Source organism: Trachymyrmex cornetzi, unplaced genomic scaffold, assembly GCF_001594075.2.
Source record: "Trachymyrmex cornetzi isolate Tcor2-1 unplaced genomic scaffold, Tcor1.1 scaffold226, whole genome shotgun sequence".
NCBI classification, from domain to species: domain Eukaryota; kingdom Metazoa; phylum Arthropoda; class Insecta; order Hymenoptera; family Formicidae; genus Trachymyrmex; species Trachymyrmex cornetzi.
Genome location: NW_017296912.1, coordinates 128,120 through 130,684, shown reverse-complemented (window position 1 = coordinate 130,684; position 2,565 = coordinate 128,120). Strand labels below are relative to the sequence as shown.

The following is a 2,565-nucleotide window of genomic DNA, read 5'->3' as shown; positions in this document are numbered from 1 at the left end:
GAGACGATATCTTACCACTGAGATTTGATCTATCAAATATCCATTCTTGTAGCTTAATCTCTTTTCGATATAAAGAGTAAGAGAAAAGGAAACTATACATGGTACTCTTATTAAAACGTATTATTTTAATAAATTTAATTTAGTGCAACAAAGATTTAATTTGATGAAATCTTTTCATTACAAGAATACCGTGCATTCCCGTCGTCATAAACAGATGGAAAATATTAGGTATGACTTATTATTGATGATTTGCCAATAAAAAGATCATTACCAAGCTTGATGACAAGAGGCCTGAAAAAAGCGTGCGACTTTCAAATGAAAGTTGAAAGTTTTCAACTTTGATTTCTTAATCAGACAGTTGGAAGTCGCGGATCCAATTTAAAGGCCGACAACTCCTATATTTATAAACGACTGGGCCAATTAAACGTTGAAAAGAGGTAATGAAGAAAACACAATTGACCTTGAAACTGATGGCCAGGTTTGGATTGGATCGCAGATCCTCGAACCCAAAGTGGACATAGCGGACTAGGTAGGCACGCGAGTAGATGACGACGACGACGACGACGTGGAGCAACATCGCGGCTATCAGTGCCGTGTAGCGTGACTGAAGGAGCCCAGGGTATATGTACGGCGTATTAATAGCCAAGTATAGAGCGGTGGTGGGGCCGCGGTTGCTCCCGGGTGAAAATAGAAAAGAATGTTTTTGGAATCCAATTGGACTTGGTTGGCAGAACGATGGGGCAATATGGCCGACTTGGCCGAGCGGGTGGACGATCTGATATGCAGTTTCGACTCGACTGGTGAAACGACCATGGATACGCTATCGATGCTGATATTCGGCTGGATGTTGTTCGGTCTGGTGGTGTTGTGCGTTGGCAAATATGTGTACAATCGTTTCGTGCTGAACGAGCTCACCGCCGCCGCCGCTGCCACTGCCGCCGTCGCCTCATCATCATCGTCGTCGTCGTCGTCGTCGCCGCAGCTCGGCAAGGATGGTGGCCATGAGAGTGTCGTGACGACGAGTACCACTGGTACCATTGTTGGAAGACTGTTTAACAAGTCCAAATTGGTATCACCGTCGTCGTCGTCATCGGTCGTTAGTAGGGCTGGTACCGGTGGTGCAGGTGGTGGCGCGGGTACCGTTAGTGTTGCCGGTGGCGGCGGTGGTACCGTTAGTGCTGCTGCTGTTGCTGCTGCTGCTGGCGGTGGTGCAGGGGGTGGTGGTGGTGGTGGTGGTGGTGGTGGTGGTGGTGGTACCAGTGCGGTAGCAGGTGCGAGATCTCCGTCGCCAGGCTATGTGCCTCCCACGCCGCCGATCAGGAAACGATTGACCCGGAAGACCTCCGGTGCTCTCATCAGCCCGTCTCGAAGTTCCAGGGCACTGCATCTTCCGACCGCGACTGGCGCGGATGCCGAGGCTGTGCGTTGGGTTAACGAACTGATCGTGTGGCTTCATCACGATCTCGTCATCCTCAATGAACTCTTGGCCACTTGGGTGGTTTCCCTTAACGATTTTACCGTCGGTTCCACAGACGAGGTGAGAGGACAAGAGTAAAACGTCGATTATTATCGTTTCTCTTTAATTTGGTTCGCCATAAAATATGTAGCGGAAACTTTTCATAGAATTTGATTTCAATATTAGCGAATTTTAAAAGTTTTAAAGATTTAAATTTTAAATCGCAAAGAGAGAGAAGGGTGGTGGGATCCTATAAATTTAATAATCAGATTCGTCACGCTCGATAAGGCGAGATACAAACTCTTCCCGGAACATAGGTGAAAAGAGAAGGGGACACACTTGTGTTGCACGCGTATGCAATGATTTCGAGTCTAGGTCAAACGCTCGAGCGGAATATATTTCTTCTTATTGTTAGATATCATACGTTTTAAGTTACAACAAAATAGAGAATTTCGTTTCAAAGCTTTTATTTTCTCTTTAATTAGGAAGCACATCTTCAGATATCTTGAGCAAATTTAATCTATAATAGTTAATTACTCGCTGCGGTTGTTCTGTTCAACGTATTTTATCAAACAATTTGCGCGTTTGAAATTACCGTTTCATAATTCATTCCATAAGTTTAGTATAAATTGTAAGCATTATTGAATCACAAAAATTCAATCTGCTCTCAATTATTTTATTTACTTTGAATCATCTCATATCATTTGTTCGCTTTGTAAAAAATTACGAATTAAACATATATACATATCTATTATCATATATATTAAAAATATATACAAGATGAGGAAAAAATATGGAAACCCTGAAAAATCTCAAAAAATATAAGTTTTACAATAACAGAAAAATGTTTCAAATAAAAGTTGTAATATTTAAAAAAGTCTATTCAATAGTCTCATCAGTTTGATCTTGACTGGCGTCGTTGAGGTCAAGTCAAAGTCACGTTGAATTTTTTAAATGGAACACCCTATTTTTTATTGCATATTCTCATAGCACATCTCGAGAGCTTTCCAAAACACTATAATTAAGTTAATTTTCGTCAAGTACTTTTTGAGTTATAAGACTTGAAGGTTACAGTACCTCCGGCATTAACATTATCCAAGGTGTCCGAC

At 42.0% G+C, this 2,565-nt stretch overlaps 1 protein-coding gene across 1 annotated transcript in view; it reads left to right on the top strand.

Annotated features, from left to right (window-relative positions):
* The first annotated feature begins 615 nt into the window (after positions 1-615).
* The window catches only part of LOC108760529 (uncharacterized), a 14,645-nt gene continuing 12,695 nt past the window's right edge, over positions 616-2,565 (top strand). Inside the window, exon 1 of the mRNA XM_018506541.1 lies at positions 616-1,537. Coding sequence (XP_018362043.1) covers positions 698-1,537 — 840 coding nt within the window. The 5' untranslated portion in view covers positions 616-697. The remainder of the gene's footprint in view (positions 1,538-2,565) is intronic.